At 42.5% G+C, this 20,559-nt stretch overlaps 1 protein-coding gene across 2 annotated transcripts in view; it reads right to left on the bottom strand.

Annotated features, from left to right (window-relative positions):
- CTNNAL1 (catenin alpha like 1) overlaps window positions 1-16,095 on the bottom strand; it is a 333,934-nt gene extending 317,839 nt beyond the window's left edge. For both annotated transcript variants that reach the window (XM_088476289.1, XM_088476290.1), the window contains exon 1: window positions 15,734-16,095. In XM_088476289.1, coding sequence (XP_088332415.1) covers window positions 15,734-15,859 — 126 coding nt within the window. In that variant the 5' untranslated portion in view covers window positions 15,860-16,095. The remainder of the gene's footprint in view (window positions 1-15,733) is intronic.
- Between the last annotated feature and the right edge of the window lie 4,464 nt (window positions 16,096-20,559).

Genomic DNA, 20,559 nt, shown 5'->3' with positions numbered 1-20,559 from the left:
TTATGTTTGGATTTTAAAAACAGCATATTATTACCCATCTGGCGGCTCTCGTGTTTTGTATAGCCAATAAGATAAAACCAAACTTGCGATAATTTGGCAAAAAGACAGAATCTAAACCGAACTGCTCATCTCTATTTACAACACTTCACGTATATTCTAGTAAGACTAAAGCTGGGTACACATGTAAAGATTTTCTGTCCAACCATTCAACTAGTTGATTGGTTGGAATGAAAATCTGGTAACGTATGGGAGCAACTGATGATCAGCAATTTGCTCCTAAATGCCAGAAAACAGATGAAAATGGTTGCCAGACAAGTTTGTCAAATGTTTGATCTAAACAATTTGTTCAAACAACAGATGTCAATTTTCCGGCATTTGGGAGCAAATTGCTGATTGTCATTTGCTTTCATACCTTACCAGCTTTTCATTCCAACCAATCAACTAGTTGGATGGTTGGACAGAAAATCTTTACGTGTGTATGCACTTTAAGGGTATGGTCACATAGTGGGTTAGTCATCTGCCTGTCATACTGGAATAACCTCATCTGTCAGAACACTGCATGCAGCATTTTCACAGTTGTAGCACTTTCCATGTTACAAGGCAACAGAGATTTATTTTATTATTGTTTCACTAGGTAAGTTTCAAAACATTGTGCTGTCTGGAAAGCCATCACTATTACCGTATGTCACCAAAGAAGGTAAACTCATGGGAAGTCAATTGGCAGAATATAAAATCTAGTGTAAATAAGTGAGACAGAAGTGGCAGGTCTACAGCTGTATGCTGAACAAGTTACATTATTGAAATACTCCTCTACAAAACGAAATGTACCAAAATGCAGAGTCTGACATTGTTGAGATCACTCAATGTACCCTATAGGTGGTAAACAATATTAAGTGTAGTACAGTATACCATATACACAAAGATCTATTTAACATGACCTCTACTATGAAATAGAAGCAAAGCAGTTATATATAAACCATTCTTTAAGGTTTTTATTTTTTACAAATTTTATTTTTCCTTGGAATCCACAAGCAATATACTACTTTGCTTCACTCTTATTAAAAAGAATGAAAAAAATGTCAATGTTAAATATAAAGGTTGTAATAAATCTAATAATAATGTTAATTACATTCTTTGCAGTGGTGACTCATAAGTGGTCTGCAACCAACTAAATGGCCGGTTGAACCAAAATCTGGTAATGTATAGAAGCAAACAATATCCACCATTTGCTCCCAAACGTAGTCAAACAGAAAAATACGGGCATTCAGACAAATTGATTAAATCAATCAAATATAACCAATTTGTCTAAATTATAGTTTTGTCTGTTTTCTGGCTTTTGGGAGCAAATGGTCGGTTGTCATTTGTCCCAGATAAACTTTAGGTGACGTCAAACTGCCAGCTCTGTTCACTTTGGCTCTTAAATGGTCACATGAGATTTGTGTTGCAAATTCATGTCCACATCAACAGCCAATTTGAATAATGCATTAGACATTTATAAACACAGGAATGGGATAAGAACACAGTTTTAGTTATTGTTTCATATTTTCCTAACAAAAAAAGAAACAAACACGGGTACTAGCTATACATTGTAATTCATCTTCTATCACTTAGTTTGCACTCCTAATGTAGTGGCTTGTACTGTTTTTCTACTAAAGTCCGGTATCTGAAACAGAGATTCGGAACACCGCTCCAATACGGGTCAGACTCCTCTCCCATTGCGGGTTATTCCTGGATTGGCGCCATTCACACTGCCCATGGGTGCAGTGTAACACTTTTCCCGACACATGGAGATGACATCTCCAAGCGCAGAGAAACCTGGAAGTCCCCATGCAGTAAACAGGATCCGGGTCGGACGACATGGGTTACCGGTTTACACTTCAGGGTTTCACGGGTCGTTCCCGTTATAAACCTCAGTGTCGGACTGGGGCATGAAGGGCCCACCCCCTAGGGGATTGCAATGGTAGGGGCCCGCTGAAGGGGTGTGACCAGCTACTTTGCTGGTGTTGTCAACTGAATGGGCGTGGCCATCCAAAAAATACTTTGGGCCGTATTCAATTTGAGGCGTTAAGTCCAGATCCGCGATACTTTACAGCTGATGACGTCATTATCGCCTGTTTTGCTTTTACCCCGTATTCAATTTGAAAGACTTTACACCTAGGCGGAAAGTCAATGCAATGTAATAGGCGGTAAAGGATCGCCTATGAATGGCAGGCGGAAAAAAGTGCAAAATTGGGGTTTTGGGGTGCAACGTTGCGGGTGCCCCATGCAGCATTCAGACAGTCCCCCAAAGGTAATCTGTGTCAAAAATTAAAAAAAAAAAACACTTAGACACCCCAAAAATTTACTTTGAAAAAGGGGGCAAAAAAAAAAATGTTGGGGTACAAAGTTAAAAACTAGCGACCTTGACTCTGGGGGGTCCCCAAGTATGCCCCAAGTGATTTTTTGATTGCAGGTGCTTGCAGCAGGTGGATTTTTCATGATTTTTTCAACTTCACTTTAGCAACTTTTAAATATGCTGACACCCCCATTTTCAAGTACCCCAAATTTGCTGGGATAAGTTATTTTCTTGAAAAAAAACTCCAAAATACTATTCTGCATCAGGTATAGAAAAACGCTATTTAGTAACTATTGAGCCCATTTAAAAACACTAAATACCTTCAGCAAGCCAAATCGGGGGGTACCATAGGGAACCCCCATGTCAGAGCATCATTTGGGGGGTGTCAGGCTGATTTCCCCAAAACTGACTTTCTGCTTGTTTTAGTATCGCCGGGTCCCGTTTACGCGTACTTTCATATTGAATACAGGGTAAAGCCTGGACGGCCACGATACTTTTCCGCCTCCAAAACAGGCGAAGTCGGTGGAAAGTCCGGGCCGCGTTAAAGTATCGCGGCTCGGCTCACATTGAATACGGGCCTTTGTTGGATGGCCACTCGGACCGACTTATCAAATAATTTACATAGTCATCTTGTTGAATATCAATAGGATACAGACGAAAGAACTAAGTAAACAGATTCTGAAACGTTGATATTTAACAAGATGACTGTGAATTATTTAAGTCGACCCAAGTGCCACCCCAGGAGAGACTATGGGCCTGATTCAGCTGTAGTAATCGCGCACGCAGTTCTGCTGTGATAGTATGCTAAAGTTTGCAATCGCAATGCCGTCGCAGGCCAACATAAAAACGCCCACTTCCCCTTTCTCACATCCGTAATACCTTGCACTCCAGTGGAAACATCGGTAACATTGAGTACCATCAGAGCCCCATGCACACTTATAGCAGGTCAGACTTTACTTATAACTTGCTTTCTGCACGCAATGAGTACTCAAGCTGCATATGCCGTTGCAGTGGCTAATTTATGTACAGCACTGTAACAGCGTTCAAACAGACAGGCACGCATGCGTTTCTCTGCCCCCCTCCATCACCACCCCAAACCCTCACAGCCTGTCACTCATTCAGCAATGGGTCTGCGTAATCGCAATGCGATCGCAGAGCTACCTTCACGCACGCACACTGTGAATACGCATGCACAGTACACAACCATCGTCTGTCTGTGTGCGCTTTTGTAGTTGCGATCCGTGCATGAATCAGGCCCTATGTTACTTATTTCCTTATTCTAAGGATTTATGCGGAGGGCACCAGATTGCAATCGAATAATATAAGCAAGGAATGCCGGCTCATTGCAACTAATAGATATATACTGTGTTTATAAACCCATTTGTGTGTCACTGGGCTACTTCTGTTTACATGTTATTGTGGACAGGCTCCAGATATCATGCTCGCTATCTACTAGAGGCTTGAAAAGCATGAAAAACATGAATCCCCATAGTGTATTTGGACATATGGCAGTTCCTATTAAAGCTAAAGAACAGATAAAGGAAACGGTAAGAGGAGATGTAGTCGGCATCCCGGCGTGCTGGATGCCGGCAGTCTGAATACCACCGCCGAAATCCCGACAGGTCAGGATTCCAGCACCAGTATCTCGATCACCGGCATCCCTAAGGTTAAGTATCGGGGTGTTAGGGGGAGATTAGGATTAGGTAGCGGGATTAGGGTTAGGTACTAGGTGGAGGGTTAGGGGTTAGGCAGCAGGGAGGGATAGTTAGGATTAGGGTGTGGGGAGGGAGAGGTTATGTTTAGGCACTAGGGGGGAGGTTAGGTTTAGGCACCAGGAAGGGGATGTTAGGATTAGGGTGCGGGGAGGGAGAGGTTAGGTTTAGGCACCAGGGAGGGGGTGTTAGGATTAGGGTGCGGGGAGGGAGAGGTTAGGTTTAGGCACCAGAGAGGGGGTGTTAGGATAAGGGTGTGGGGAGGGAGAGGTTAGGTTTAGGCACCAGGGAGGGAGTGTTAGGATTAGGGAGCAGGGTGGTTAGACTTAGGCACTAGGGGGGTAGGTTAGGGTTAGACACCGGGGAGGGAGGGTTAGGGTAGGGGGAAGGAAAATACTTACCATTCTTCCTTATGGGTGTTGGGATTCTGGTTGTCGGGATGCCGCTGTCGGTATTCTGACCTGCAGCATCCCGACAGCCGGGATTTCATACCCAACCCCAGTAAGAGGGGCAATGGATATAACCGACTTTGCAGAAGGGAAGCATGGATATTCCAAATTAAGAGTTTAAGCCCACAGGGTCTCAGCGAGTCCATAGAGCTCAATAATGTATAATCCACTGTTACTGCCCTATCACACATTTCTCTGCTCACCCAGCAGATCACTCTTCACACAGCTTAAGGTGCCCATCCACTTGCCGATAATACTGAACGATTACACGATTATGACATCGTCCCCCCCGCATCTACAAATGGATGGGCACCTTTACACTGCCCCATCACACCTCACATTTCACCCCTTGTGCCTCTCAAAGCTCCCCTCACACTGCTGCCCTCACTCCTCAAACTGCTCCCTTCATGTATCAGAGCAGGGGTGTATCTAGGGGTCTGAGCGCCCCTGGCAAAGTAAGGGACTGGTGGCCCCCCAAACCCCCCGCCCCACTACCACCACAAACCATCCCCACGAGCACCACCAGTGAGTGGTTGTAATGTGTTCCTGTAAACTCAGAAGAGAGATCCAGCAGAGTAAGATGCAATGGGGGAAACACACAAGCGAGTGTTATGTGCGGACAATCAGAGGGTGTCGTGCAAGTCACCTTTAGTGGGGTCTAATGTCCAGATCTGGTGACTGTCTATCTAGCCTCTGTCTTCTAAGCGTAAGCCTGGCATGCTAGCACTTATAGGGCCTCATTTATCAACAAGTTTTATCACTCAAAAGGAGTGATAAACTCGCTGTGTATGATAATGGTGCTCCAGCCAATCAGCTCCCAACTGTCATCTGTTTGAAAAATGACAGTTGGGAGCTGATTGGCTGGAGCACCATTTAACATACACAGTGAGTTTTATCACTCGTTTTGAGATATAAAACTCGTTGATAAATGTGGCCCTAATAGTTACACAATAGCTGTAATTAATGAGTCGGAAATAAGCCCACAGTACTGGAACATACATTCTGGATTCTTCCCCAGCATTCACATGCAAGTCACACACATGACAGATGACACATACCTTATCAGCAGCAGAGTTCTGTCTCCGGGTGGGCCAGGCTTGGCTGTGCAGCAGCTTCTTTCCATCTCCCTCTCTGATAGCAGCATTTTCCAATCTCTCTAGTCCCGTGTAACTCCACCCCCTGTTTAGCCCCGCCCATGTAAAGTCACATTTAGCCCCGTCCCCTGATCAGCCCCGTGTAGCTTAGCCCCCTGCTCAGAGTGTTGTCAGGTGGCCTGTCGTTAGAGCCCGCCAGCTCTCCCTAGCAAAACTTGATAAAGACAGCAGCACTGCTGCTGCTCATCTTTAAAAAAAAAAAAAATTGCTAGAAACCACAGGGAAGAGGTGGAGCCCCCAGGCCCTGGCTCTGCCTGACAGCAACATCCCCCCCCACCAACACTCCCGATCGCCGTGCGCTAAGCCCCGCCTCCTCGCAGAAAGAGGCATGGCCACATTGCAGTAGGGCCCACCGGGGAAATACCCGATTCCCCGGCAGCCCAGTACAAGCCTTGTAAACCCTGCAAGTTACCTGGGTTGGATTGCCAGGTCACTTTTACGGGTTGGATATGAAATACCGGTAGTCAGGATGCCAGCTGTCAATATAGCGACAGCGGCATCCCAATGCTCAGTAACCCAACAGGGGTACGTAACTATGCTAACCCTCCCCCATTCTCCCTCTAATCATCCTTTCTTGCACACTAACCCTCCCCGTTAGTGCCTGAACCTAACACTCCCCCCCTTGGTGCCTGAACCTAACCCTACACCCTTAGTGCCTAACCCTAACCCCCCCCCCCACCCCAAGCGGTGCTTAACACTAACTCCCCCGTTTCCATAGCTCACCACTAACCCCCCCCCTCCCCCCCCTTGAGCATGACCCTAACCCCCGGTGGTGCCAAAGCTTAACCCTCCCCCCCTTGCATGGTACAAAGAAACTTAATACAAATGATGTTTGTAATAGCTTTTCCAATGCATGCAAAAAGAATCATGTGAACTCAAGTGGCAACAACATGAGCTGTCAAGCTATATTCCATTAGGAAAAGGATAGCAATCTACAGGAAATTATATTACCACAGGGGAAGTTAACAACAAAATATCTCTACTAACTTAACATTTCTCAGCGCTCTTCTTAAAGGAAATAAATATTTGAAACATCCAATCACATTTTTAATTAAGATAGCAAACCTTAACCCATAAGTATGCGTTATGCTCCTCTTTAATTGGTTTAATGTTCATTTAAAAATAGACCTGAAAATGATTTGTCAGTCATCTTCAAGTCAAGCCATGTTGAGCACTTTTCGTTGGTGAAACACAATATTTCTATAATCTTTCAATGTTATTTGAACAGTAACCAATCCCTGCTTAATATGAAGATAAGACCCCACCTACCTGTTTTCTAGGACCAATCAGTGGAACTATTTTGCATTTTTTTAAATTATTCCTCCTATGCTGGATGTATTTACATCCTTAGTTACGTTTTGAGTATTCAAAAGTTATTTAAAAATTTAAGCTGCTCTATTAATATATTCTGAAGAATAAATGTGACTATTTCTATGCACTTCTCAGATACATATATATTACAATATAATAATATAATGAAAATATTTATATTTAGGATTGATGTTTAGGTATTACCACTGGAACATATTACTAACATTCCAAGAACTTTTGTCTCTTTGCATGGGCTCTCTGGATCTCTGCTTAATATGTAGATCAGACTCCATCTGGACCAACCTGTTTGTAGATCAGACTCAAGGTGCCTACACACTAGGTGATATTTTACATGATCAGTCCGATTCCGATGCATCGGAACGACGGATCGTGTAAAATGTGTCCTAATTGTGAGTGTCCACTCACGATCAAGATGGCGATGCGCGTACCCGCTGGTCGTACATTGAATCTTGAGATCTTGCCTGCTGCAGGCAAAATCTGAAAATCTCAGTCATAATGAGCTGAAATAGTTTAGGATACACGATATATCTTGGGCCAATTTGAATAGCTTTGAACACCAAATCATGCCCACAACTGCCGGGGAGCCGCTGGGGGAGAAATCGGACACGATATCGGATCGTGACCAGATCGCCTGGTGTGGGCACCATTAGTCTAGGACCAACCTGTGGATCTATGCTCTCCTCTAAATCCTCACCTGTGCAGTTCAAATCAAACTTTCCAACCCTTCTATCCCTATGGTACTCCCTCACTTCTCACAGGGCTGTATGCAAATATGCAGTTTACATTTTTTTATTGCAATTAATTACAACTGTCCATTCAGTTTGCATGTACACAACTTTGATTTTTCATTGATGTTGTATTTATGCTGCTGTATTATTTGATTGTTAAGCTTCCAATGCACTCAATCAAAAATCCAAAACACAGTATAGAACTACTCTCAAGCATCTAGTAATATTCCTGAGGAGCTTGGACTAATGTTTTAACAAAACACAACTGTTAAGACTTTTGCCAGCTATTGTAAACAAAAAAAAAAAAAAAAAAAGACCCATAATTTAAGAGGTTTTAAAACAGCGAAGAAAAAAAATAATTATTTTTGGAATGACAACTCAATGCCATCATATAGGTCATGTATGCCTATGTGCAGAAAGGATTACATTTTTATTTGTTGTATGCATACACATAATACCAATGACAGGAGAAGAGTAGTATACACTCAATAGTTCTAAAATAATGCATGAAAGACAAAGGATGATAAAAATAAAAGCATTTCCGTGTCTGTCAGTCATGTGTTATCATGATAAGGAGCACACACTGCATTTCTCCATAGAGATCAGTCTCTTGTTTACCCCTTTGCCCAAGCTTTTCTGCAAAGTGTAGGAGTACTTTGTGTGCTTGGGAGGAGGAAATACCCCCATGTGCAATATCCCTATGAAATAACAGTGATATAGCAATAAAAACTGAATTTCTATCAGAGATATATGAAATAAAATATACTGAGATCCACAAGCAATGTGAAACATTCCTACTACTGTACTTTTCAGTTCATGGATATTACAAAACATGCCTTTTTCCCAAATATAAATCAGATACTATGTCTATAACGGATGTAGTTGTGGAACAGATCCAGCACAAAAGGTAGTAAATATGCACAGCACCACTTAAGAACATTGGGCGAGTATTATTTACAGACTCTATGTACATGTCAGCAGCAACTGACTGGCTTAGAAATACAACCTGCCATTTATTTATAAGCTTGAAACTGAACTGAAATGTGCACATAGCTCAGTAACTACGACAATTCCCTCTAAAAAAAGAAAAAAGCCTTCAGAAGCAAGTCCCATAAAACATATTTACTGCAGACACTGGAAGACTGTGTGCTAAAATAACATATTATAAACTGAACATATAGCATTAGGTGTTAGCAGAGCTTACTTCTGGTAACCTTACATCTTTCAGTATGAAGATGGTTTATGGAAGTAAATTTATTGTTATATATACACAAAGTAATCACCAGACACACAACACAATACAATCTTCAGTGTTAACCTAAAAAGTATGTAACAACCGTCAGCCTTGCCAACTTCCTCTGCTTCGGGCAAAAGAATAATTTGGTTATGTCTGAAATGTTAGACAGAATAATAGACTGATTGTATAGACAAATGTATTCCAGCACAGGACGCTGTCATACTCGAGTGTTAACAATAGATGATGAATAGGTTGTTGCCATTGTTTCATAGCATGTTGGAAGCTGCAACATCAAAACAATTGTCAGCCGTGACCACAGGCAGTGGCATTCTAATGGATTTGGGTAAAATGTCTATCTACTGAGGTGGTTAACACATAGGTGATTTCCCATACATATTAAAATGTTCCTCTAATAAGAAAACAAAGCTAACATCTATGAAGGCATCATAAGTACATCAATATGGCATTCATCCAAAAGAGGATATAAGAAGCCACAACCGTGGACTCTGGTTTGCAGCATTCTGAAGGGAACCACCTAGAATACTATATAATCATGTCAATGAGTTCATGAAATATTATAAAGTGAAAACCACCTACATTTGCATACATTACACACAATATTTTCTGGTTTACAGCTTCACTTTTTATCTAGGACAATATATTCTCTTGCTGTATCATATTATAGATACTGTATATACAAAATCTGTCCTCCTAAATAAAATGTTGCAGTCTGAGGTGCTTGTTCTAATCACCCAATACAGTGCTTAGGCTGCGATAGGATCTTAGGATCTTGGGTCTTGCTCTTTCCATTGTTACTCCAAATCCCCTAGAGCCATAAGGCCCCTTAATGTTATAAAGGAATGCTATACTGTACCAGGATGGGCCCCTTGACATTCCTTAACCGTGGAGCCTAAAAGTCCTTTAAGAGGTAAAGGTCTTCAAGTCTACCTCTACCTCCACCACAATTCTTGGGCGAGCTCCCTGAAGTCATCCGAAGTTCTCTTGGAGAACTGAACCCAGAAGGAGAGAGCCTCTGATAACTTGGGAAGAGAGGCCTTTTTAAAAAAAAAAAAAAAATAGAAAATCACAGGTTTTCAAAATTCATCATCAAGATCCCAGAATCACTTATCCTAGAGCCCATTACATTTTTTACTGGCTATTGCACATATTTTACTAGCAAGCAGAAAATCCTTATAGTTAGTTTTCATACTTTAGGGTCAATTCAAATAGGGGTGTGCACAAATCCCATATATACTGTAGGCTTACACTGTGCATTTTTTCATGCAGCCCTCTAAAATGTACGATGTTGGTGCAATGTAGGGTGCTGTTGCTGGTTTTCAAATGCGGTCACATAGGCACTTAGCTGGCATCATCTGTACATCACTTCTAATTTATTTGTCCTCTTAGAATTAAGAAAGAAAATGAACAATTCACCTTTGTGGCATCATTATCCTTTTAAATGAAGCCCTCTATAAATATTTAATTTACAACCTCACATTCAAGGAAATAATGATTTTTCTCTTAACACCTATGTAATACTAGAATTGAAGGCCTCATATTATAAAGTGTCTCGGGGTTGTCCTATAAAATTTTTCCAATGTTCCATTAATATTTTGTGGTTGGGCACATTTAACTTCAGTATAATAATTCTTCCCTTCTGAATTCCCCTGTCAAAATGTCACTGAACACACTTCTGTTGAGTAAAAATCCCACCACTTGTTTTCTATTTTATTTAAGGATAATTGTGTTTTTAAGTGATATTTTAATTGGTGTACAATCAAAAATATGACAACCAATCACTATCAGTAAGCTACAACTTCCAAAATAATCAGAGTTACAGAAACTGTAGTCCATTAACAGCTAGAAAGTCAGACACCTTGTTTATGCATCAAGCCAATAACTAGGCGAAGCATATCAATGGTCCAAAATCAAGGGGCATATAAACCGATCAGCTATAACATAAAATGGACAGGTGAAGTGAATAATATTGATTATCTTGTTACAATTGCACCTGTCAAAGAGTAGGGTATATTAGGCAGCAAGTGAACACTCAGTTCTTGAAGTTGATGTTTTGGAAGCAGGAAAAAATGGTCAAGCGCATGGATCTGAGGGACTTTGACGAGGGCCAAATTGTGATGGCTAGATGACAAAAACGGCAGGTCTTGTATGGTGTTTCCGGTATACAGTAGTTAGTACCTACTAAATGTGGTCCAAGGAAGGACAAGTGACCTTGCGACAGTATCATGGGTGCCCAAGACGCATTGATGCATGTCAGGAGCGAAGGCTAGCCCGTCTGGTCCGATTCCACAAAAGAGCTACTGTAGCACAAATTGTTTAAGTTCGTTTGTGATAGAAGTGTGCCACAACACACAGTGCTTTGCAGCTTGCTGCATATGGGACTGCGTAGCCGCAGACTGGTCAGAGTTAGTGTTCCCGCTAGGCTGTTTTGGCAGGGCGCCACGCCCTGCCCAATTAGAAAGTGGTAAAATGTGCCCTGCCCTTATGGCACCACCCTGCCAAAACAGCCATCCCCACCTGCAGGATGAAAAGGTGGCCCGTCTCAAGGTCATGCCCCCTCTTCAAGTGACCACACCCTTTTTTGGCCACACATGACAGTGCCCTAATTAGATAGCCACCTGGTCCCTAGAGTGCCCATGCTGAACCCTGTTCACCGCCAAAAGCACATGTAATGGGCATGTGAGTGTCAGAAATGAACCATGGAGCAATGGAAGAATGTGACCTAGTCTGATGAATCACATTTTAATTTACATCATTTGGACAGCCGGGTGCGTGTGCATTGTGTACCTGGAGATGAGATGGCACCAGGATGAACTATGTGAGCTGGTTGGAGGCAACGTGATGTTTTGGGCAATGTTCTGCTGGGAAACTTGGATGTTATTTTGACATGTACCACATACCTAAACATTAATGCAGTCTTAGTACAATCCTTTATGGCAGGGCTTGATAAATGTTTCTATAATCTAGGAGCCAGGAGGAAAGTGTAGCAGCCAGACCCTGTCTCCCCACGCGGCAGCATTACTAGGCACCTACGCCCCAGGCATCCAACCCACATGGCCACTCCACTAACAGGGCACCCCAGATAAACTCCCCCCAGTAGTGCCTCATATACAGTGCCCCATTAACCGTGCCCCCAGTAGAGGTCACCCCTATGCAGTGACCCCAGTAGTAGTCCCACCTATGCGGTGCCCCCAGTAGTAGTCCCCCCTATGCATTGCCCCTAATAGCAGCCCCTCTATACAGTGCCCCCCCTTATACAGTGCCGCAGTAGCGGCCACACCCCATACAGTGCCCCCAGTAGCGGCTACCCCACCTATTCAGTGCCCCAGTAGTGGTTCCCATATACAGTGAAATCAGTAGTGGTCCCCCATATAGTGCCCCCAGAAGAGGTTCCCCCTATGCATTGCCCATGGTAGTAGTCCACCCAGTAGTAGCCCCCCTATACAGTGCCCCCAGTAGTAGTACCCCCTATGCAGTGGCCGCAGTAGTAGTCCACACTATGCACTTCCCCTTGAAGCGCCCCCCCTGTACAGTGCCCCAGTAGCGGCCCCCTATATAGTGACCCCAGTAGTGGTCACCCCCCCAGCAGTGCTCCCAGTAGCGGTCACCCCCCTATGTAGTGCCCCTTACACACACAAAAAAAACCCCACACAACTTACCTGAATCCCCGCTCTTGACGCGACCGCCGCGGTCTGCTCCGAGTCCCGGCCTGCTCTTCTCCTGCACTATGGGAGAGACATCATGACGTCTCTCCCATCACCAGCTGTGCTGGAAGCCGGAAGGCGGAGCTCATGAGTGAGCTCCAGTCAGCTCACTCCGTGGACGCAGCAGCCAATGAGAGTCTGACTCTCATTGGCTGCTGTAACAAACGCACTGTATACTGTGTAGTGTGGAACGCACTCGCGGTCTGCACTACACTAGTGACGGGTGCAGCGACAGCAGGGGGTTGCTGCAAGTCTGGTGGCGACCTGGCCCCCTGGGTTTTGTCCAGCCCTGCTTTATGGCAACCGTTTTCTCTGATGGCAGCGGCCTCTTTAAGCAAGATAATGTGTCCTGCCACACTGCAAACATTTTCAGGAATGACTTAAGGAACATAACGAATACACCAGATCTCAATTCAATTGAGCATCTGGGGGATGTGCTGGAAAATAAAAAAAAAGTCCCAGCAATGGAGACCCATCCTCGCAACTTACAGGATTTGATGCTAACGTCTTGGTGCCAAATACCACAGGACACCTTCAGGAGGTCTAGTGTAGTCCATGTCAAGAAAGGGTCAAAGCTGTTTTGGTGACATCAGGGGGATATACACAATATCAAGCAAGTGGTTTTAATGTTATGGCTGATAAGTCATAGCAAAAACAAGACTAATAAAATAAAGAGAAGGCTTCCCCATTTTTAAAAAAAACTAATATTTACAAAAAAAAAATAAAAATGCATAAATATTTTTAGAATAGTGAATTCTGGCCATTCAGTTCACCTGTACTTGTGCAGTCTAGCTCACACATGTTAGTATCAATTTCTTTACCCCTTATACCACCCTCCACACAGACGCTTTATCAGCACTGGCTGTCTTCCTGGGAGCCTGTGCACAATATGTCTGCCAGCAGGACAACTAGTGACTTCTACCTCTGTGTATGAGCATACATCATTAACTGAAGTGACTATGTCCTAATTATTATAATTAAAAAAGGCATTCATCATTTCTTGTGAAAAGTAGATCATCAATGATCTAAAAGGAACCTATGTATAGCAGATTTGTGCAATTAAAAAATATGTATACCTATCATAATTTTACACTTCATAACTTTGTACATATTTTCCCTACCTTTATTATGCATTGGAGTTTAGACTAAAATAAAGTTCCTCAATTTGGCAGAGGGGTATTTCCTTTACTCTACAGTTAGTTCCTTCATTATATAGCAATGGTATCAGTAATAATACTTAAAAAGTCCAGTACATATTGTAAACCTCAAAAAAGCTATATGTATTTCAAAAACAACTAACTGCTAGAAAGTGTTAAACCGTTTTGTTTTGTAACAAGTTTTCAGACAACAAAGGTTCTTTGACACTCTTTCAGCTTTTCTTTAAAACATTTCTTGCAGGCTACTCTGGCCTCGATCCGAACGTCATTAAAAAACCATTAGAATGTGATTTAACTGTCTTATAGTTATCCAATAAAATAATTATGAAAGATTTAAGCTGGAAATATGCATTTTTTTACAAGCTACAGTAGATTAACTAAGCCATATTTACATTTATATTATATATTGGCAATCAGTAGAAGGCTATAGAATAAGTGCCATAAGTTCCCTAAGAACCGCAGACAATACATAAGCAATGAAAAACAAACAAACACATATAATATATATATATATATATATATATATATATGCACACAAACATATACACATACAATGGTGAATGGATAGAAATGTTAACACTGAATACAATTAACAGATTTTGACTTCACACTGAATACAATTAGGATGTAGCACTTTAATGCATTTTTATTTCTCTTAGGCTGAACACGTTAAAGCACAACAGGAGATCACAAGTAATTAAAGTAAACGGTTTCTATTGAAAGGAGGCAAGACTTTTATTGTAAATATGTGTGGACAACTGCTGTCATTCCCTTTAGCAGTGAAGAAATTGTTACAATAAATAATAAAATGTTTATTATATAAGTCTGCAGAATAAATCAGTGGCAGGAAGATTGCACTAGACTAATTATTGTTTATTACACATTATGAGTGAACACACACACAATCACTTTGTTCATCATTGTATTATACTACCACTTTCAAAACAGAATGTTCATAGCTGCAAGTCCCATGGCATTCTGTCCTCCTGGATAGTACACCTAACCTGAGAAGCACTGATGCCATGATGTTACACTAATCTATCTGTTGTGTTCTCTTGATGCAATAATGAAATAAAAATGTTTTATAAACGCTATGGTTTTGCTTGTAATAATATGTAAGAACTTCTACAATATAACGCAATCATATACATTACCATATGTGTCTTGCCGCCAGGCAGATAAAATATATTTTTATTATGTGTAACCTGAGGTTTCTGATAAGACAGGGCAGAGATACAGCAAGCATGCACAGTAACAGGATCTTCAGACATAAACAACTCCGGGCAGTCTGGTGCACTTGCTCCTTATATAGAACCTGTGACGATTCCTTCTTGGATTGATACATTTGAAGCCAGGGAAGATAGAGATACAGGGTACAGCAGCAATACACAGTTCTATTTATTTATTAACCACTAACTGACATTCACATGGATCTGCAGTTTAGTGCAGAGGGGACGTCATATCATTGTCGTTAAATCACCCAAGCAGTGAGAGAGAACTGCACCAGCTAGTCAGCTCATAATAGTGTAATCATGTAGTGTGCACATGTCACTAATAAAGCCAGCCACAGTGGGGAGTGCCACAGTAATAACATGATTATATTTTATTCCTGTGTCAGCCCCTAAACTGCTTCATCCTCCCCCAACAATAAAAGCACAGCCACACAGCGCAGGGCAAACCAGCCAGGAGCTTATTAGCAGTTGTGCCACCAGGCTGTGGATAGCCCTTGTCACACAGCCAGGTTACTCTATGCAAATGAGACTTCATGTGACGTATGTTTCAATTAACTTACTGGTCCGAATAATGTGGCTATTATAGATCAGAGTCCTGCCTGACCAGCACACAGGCTGCTGGGTTACTAATGCAGTTTGATGTCAGAGTTAGCAGTTTCCTGCTGCACAGATTACCTGAGATATCAGAGGGACCAGGGTCTGCTCCACAGATTTGGTTTTGATTTCCAGCCCAGTGTCCATGCTGAAGCCGGAGGAGGATGACGAGGAAACCCCACTACTGCTGCACGGAGAAGTGGCCATGGCTCGGGAAGGCTCCCAGATCAGTCCCAGGCTCTGAGCGACAGCCCTTGTGTCTGCAGCTCCTACTTGTAATCACTTATATTCCTCTTTCTGCCTTTCCTCTTGTTTTACTCTTCAGCTCCAAATGTACTTAAACCAGCCAAGCACTCCTCCAAAACGAGGAGAGGTACCAAACTACACCAGAAGAGACATCACAGACACAGAGTGCCCCACGCTGCAGAAAAGCACCACTCTAGTGTAGGGTCCATGTCAGTGACACCTCCCCCCTCCTAAGCCCTCCTGTTTCCCCTCCCACATTCCATCCCACTAAGAAAAGAAAAACCTTCCATGTCTGCAACTTTCTCATTCTTCTCAAATTCCTTTCTGCTTGTCCTAGGTGAGCAAACACATAGCTAGGCTTCTATTTTCTGCAGTCAGATCAGGGGGCTCCGGGTCATACAATATCCGTCATGTTAAGCGATGTGCCTTCATGTGACTTGCATTTTGCATCTGCAGCCAACTTAGATTAGGTAGCAAAATGCTAATTTATCTCCCCAATGCATTCTACATTTGCTTCAAATTGTTAATGAGGTCCAGAGTGTGGAGAGAAGAATGATAGCATGGTAGTGCACGGCAAACATAAATGTTTGGTTGACAGATCATCTAAGAATACACAAATAACTTTGTTACACTTCTCCCTCTTGCTCCTAAATGGCAATAATTACTTAGCTCATTGTTTCCCAAACTATGTGCCATGGCACTCTGAGGTGTCTCAGGGCACTTGCAGGGGTGCCTCAGGATGGTGGCCCAGCACCAAATTAAATGATTTTTAGCCAGTGTCGTAGGCAATACTAGTGCTTGTGGCTGTCAATCAAAAATACCACATCACTGAAACTAAGGGTGACATATAAGCACAATTTACTTCATTTCATTTTTGCTGAATTTCTCAATAAGAAACTTATGGCCCAGGGGTGCCATGGAAAATATGCCGATACTCTAGGGCGCCGTGATTCTAAAAGTTTGGGAACCACTGACTTAGCTAAATCTTCTACACAACAGAAGATGTACCAGTGGCAGGTGCATGTGGAACCCATTCACCGCTGCTCTGCTCAGAAGTGCTGAATCGACCATACCTGTCAGATTTTTTTTTAAAATATATATATATATATATATATATATATATATATACACACACACACACACACACACACACACACACACACACACACATATATACATACACACACACATTATATATATATATATATATATATATATATATATATACACACATACACACACACACACACACACACACACTGTGGGATAAAAGTTTCTGCTGTCAGGACAGAGGATTGGTCCCTCAAATTTTAACGATCCCACCTACGGGAGGACAGTTAGGAGGCTTTCTCATATCACTCATCTGAAAATGCACCCACATGCCCCTTACTTGTTCCCAAATTTCACCACATACCATTCAGATGCTTCACTGGATCTAAAAACCCCACTTGCTCTCATACCTCAAATTGCCACACAATGTCCCCCGAAGCCCTCAGATCCAACATGTACTCCGAAACTTCCCCACATGCCCATCAGACCACCCAACATTTATAACAAAGGAGAGAACAAGTAACAAGATGGGTACAGAGCGGTGGGCTGCAGATAGAGGCTTGCTAGTAAACCTGATGCCCTCCACTGATTTATGTAACTACAGTGCAAAAGACTTAGTAGTGACCATATTATTCACTACCTTAGTCAGTGTTTGTCTCTGTGGAGTGTTGGGAACGAAAGCCTGACTGAAGTGGTTCCAATAAGTTGTGCGAGTTAAGAAAGTGTGTGGTGCGAGTGTCGGCAAATCTCTCAAGTAGCTTGGAGGGGCACAGGAGTTGGGACGGTAATTTGAGAGAGTTAGGGTCAACATTTTATTTGAATCAGAAAGGGAGTAATCACTGCATGCTAGAATAGTGATGGTAAGATACCATAGAGCAGGGCTTGACAACTTTTTGTAAAATCTAGGAGCCAGGATGAAATCGTAGGAGCCAGACCACCGCCCCCCCAAAAAAAATTACAGGAGTGAGTAAGGAGCACAGCTCTGTGTGTTATACACACTATAATAGTCCACAAAATGTTCACAGTTGAATGGATACAGTAAAATGGAGGCCCCCTCACTGCTCTGCACAGCTCCCCTGCTCCACCCTCCAGTAATGACGGACCACATTTCACATAAAACAATGGTTCCAGAAAGTACAATAAACCCCCCTCCCCTCATGGTCACACCACTATCCCTCTGAAGCTGCTCTGCAATCCCTGGCCACGCATAGACCCTACTACAGGAGAGCTCTATGCAGAAGGATATAGGAGACAGTAGACAGCCAGGATGTACAGGAGAATCAGCGTAGACTGGGACAGACAGCAGGGATCAGAGCAGGCCAGGATGGAGAGGAGTTGTCAGCGCAGCCCGGGACGAACACAGGCACAGCAGTCACCGCAGGCGACACTCAGCACATGCTCTCCTGTGCATGTTATGAACACCGCAATACAATAGGCATGAAACTCCGCCAGAGCAGATGAGGATCTGTTTCCTCCCTCACTGCTAAATCTGGTAGCCAGGCAGCAAAATCTGGTAGCCATGGCGACCTGGCCCCCGGGATTTGTCGAGCGCTGCCATAGAGAGAGCCATTACAGATTTTAGTTAAGGTTGGGATGAGCAGAGGAGCAATAGGTTTACTGATTTGTGAGGGTATAGGATCAAGAGGAGAGGTAGAACAGGAGGATGAGAAAAGTGTAGATGCTTCATCTTTATTTGTGGAGTCAAATGAAGAGAATGTGCTAGAGGTTTCAGGTAGGGAATTGATCAGGTCACTGGCTGGTGGGTTGAGTGAGAGAGGGGTAGGAAGTGGTTTAAATGTATTTAAAAGTTGCTTGGGGTTAGGAGCTTGAGCAGAGATGAGAGATTTGAAATATGTGCGTTTGGCAGTTTTCAGAGCATTATCGATAGTCTTATATGTGAGCAAGTCAACTGGAGATCAAATTTGAGTGATTTGTTAATTTAGAATGCCACTGTTTGGCATCTAAATCTATGTGGAGCATAATGGGTAGTTGTAGCCACTTCATCGAGAGCTATTTCTAGAGTCTGGTTCAGGTGTATTACACTTACCATCAATGGTTAGTGGAGATGAAAGCATAGTTACCTATGCACAAGGCAAAGGCTTTGAACAGAATAAGTAACTCATAGTTCTTGAAGCTAAGTGGGATCACAGGATACTTATTTGGGGATGCCAGTAGCCTCTAACTATATAACATTGGCCTACACAGCTTCATACAGATGTGTCCACATACATCCTCCATGCGCTACAAGTCACACTACACAACGCAGGAGCGCCGTGTGACTTGGTAGCGCCGAGCCTCTTTTTGTGCGACTTTTTATCTTCAAATGCGTCTTATTTACACAGTGATGCGATGCAAATATTTAGCACAAGCAGCTTCTGCTCATTCAAATGATATGCAGCATGCCTATGTTCTGTGTATGACTGCGGGTGCATCTGCATACGAAACGAGACGTTACTATGTTACAGCTGCTGACACTGTAACATAGCGCTTCGTATGCAGATACACCCGCAGTCGCTCACATGATATAGGCATGCTGCATATCATTTGAATCAGCAGAAGCTGCTTGTGCTAAATATTTGCATCGATGAAGGTAAAAAGTTGCATGAACAGACGCTCCGTGCTACCAACTAGAAGGGCTGTTTAACGCGCAAGGAGGCTAGATGTAAGCAATTCTGCATGCACATGACTCATCACAACATTTGTCAGTCATGACCACTGGTAAAGACATTATAATGCAATTGGGAATTATCTTTGGAGACACACATTTTAGATTTTGATTTGCAGTTATCATCTAAAACAGGGATGCCCAAAGGGTGGGCCTCACTTGCAGCTCCACACATATGCCATTATTGCCTGTCCAGTGTGAAAAGCGATGACATGGGATTTACCCCAGACCAAAATGTGGGGTGAACAGATGCAACACGGGTTGAAACCATGATCATTATACCAGATTAGACCTGAGATTTGTGTGTGAAAGTGGTGTAATTGAGGTCTGTAGCTTGAGGCCTCATATACTGTAGTACACAAGTGACAAAGTACAATGCAGCCACAATTAAAGTTTCTCCATTAGAGCTGTCTGTAGCTCTAACTAATAGATGGAATGACTCCAAAGGGTCTATTTACTAAGCAGTGTTAGGAGACAGAGTGAAAAGTGATAAGGTGCTGGCCAATCAGCTCCCAACTGTCATTTTTCAAACACAGCCTGTGAGATGGCAGTTAGGAGCGGATTGGCTGGCACCTTATCACTTTGTCTCCTAACACTGCTTAGTAAATAGACCCCCAAATATATTAAGTACACTATTCAACGCATGGGGACAAGGATTCCATGAACAAAAAAAATGTATTGAGTACAATCTCTGATCCAGAATAATGGTAGTCACATTGCACATCAACTTCCTCATCAGAAATATCATCAAACATAAACTGTGAGTTTGAAGATGTGAGAGTAATTCCAGTAGTATATTATTTCAGTTTCTTTTTTCAGGTTTTACAGAAAGGAAAAATAAAAATGGGAAAATTAATTTTAGAATTCTCTTAGTTAATTAAATTGTTGGTACCTTTTCATGCATTATACGGCACCATATTTTGTCCTATTGGCAGATAAAAAAAAT

Source organism: Taudactylus pleione, unplaced genomic scaffold (genome assembly GCF_031769625.1).
Source record: "Taudactylus pleione unplaced genomic scaffold, aTauple2 ptg000186l, whole genome shotgun sequence".
Taxonomy (NCBI): Eukaryota; Metazoa; Chordata; class Amphibia; order Anura; family Myobatrachidae; genus Taudactylus; species Taudactylus pleione.
This window is presented reverse-complemented; position numbering and strand designations above follow the sequence as displayed.